At 41.3% G+C, this 1,056-nt stretch overlaps 1 protein-coding gene across 1 annotated transcript; it reads right to left on the bottom strand.

Annotated features, from left to right (window-relative positions):
• Positions 1-80: 80 nt before the first annotated feature.
• LOC101314904 lies at positions 81-1,036 on the bottom strand (the record flags this gene model as incomplete). Its single annotated transcript, XM_004309287.1, has 1 exon — positions 81-1,036. A coding segment is annotated over exon 1 (956 nt), but the record flags the coding sequence as incomplete, so codon positions are not given.
• Positions 1,037-1,056: the final 20 nt, after the last annotated feature.

Genomic DNA, 1,056 nt, shown 5'->3' on the forward strand with positions numbered 1-1,056 from the left:
CATCTGTTTCAATTTTTGAAACATCAATCACTTTGCTGCAAATTGCCTTGAAGAAGAGGCAGAACCAGATAATGGCATACCGAACAGGCTTTGCTAGAACTGATCGTAACGCAATGGGGAGAAGAATCTGCATTATTGTGTGGCAATCATGTGATTTAAGACCAACTAGTCTTAAATCTTCCATAGAGACCAGATTTCTTACATTAGAAGAGAAGCGCAATGAAACCTTCATACCGAAAAAGGAACGACAAACTATTTTCTTCTCCTCTAGCAACAAGTTCCAATTGCCTAAAGGCAACTTGGACCTGTTTGGACCAGGTGTAGCCTGCAAATCAGTTCGGATGCCCATTTTAACCATGTCCATACGGGCAGCAGGTCCATCCTTACTCTTCCCAGGAATATTCAATAAGGTACCGAGAATAGCATCGCAACAATTCTTCTCAATGTGCATGACATCAAGAACATGTCTTACCGGAAGATACTTCCAGTAATCGAGTTCAAAGAACACAGATTGTTTTTTCCAACATGGTCTGTTTTGGTTATCACTAGCCTTCAAAGGGGGAATAGGGTTTTTCTTACCAAATTTCCTGCTAACATAGCCTTTAACTCTTGACAAGACCTCCTCCCCACTTAATGGTATAGGAGCCACATCATTCTCTACGGTATTGTCGAATGCAGCTGACTGCTTTCGGTACGGATGGTGTCTGGGCAAATGCCTGCGATTTCGCATGAATACCATTTTTTTACTATGCTTCAACCTATATGGTTTGGTTTCGTCAACACAAACTGGACAAGCATTGTACCCTATGACAATGCTACCCGATAGATTACCATATGCAGGAAAATCGTTAATGGTCCAAAACAAAACAGCCCTAAGTTTAAAATACTCTCCCCTAACAGCATCATACACTCCTTCAATTCCATCCCACAATTTCTTCAAGTCATCAATTAACGGCTGCAAATACACATCAATATCATTACCAGGCTGCTTGGGTCCAGCTATTAACAATGTTAACATCATGTGCTTCCTCTTCATGCATAGCCATGGAGGAAGGT

Source organism: Fragaria vesca, unplaced genomic scaffold (genome assembly GCF_000184155.1).
Source record: "Fragaria vesca subsp. vesca unplaced genomic scaffold, FraVesHawaii_1.0 scf0511083, whole genome shotgun sequence".
NCBI classification, from domain to species: Eukaryota; Viridiplantae; Streptophyta; class Magnoliopsida; order Rosales; family Rosaceae; genus Fragaria; species Fragaria vesca.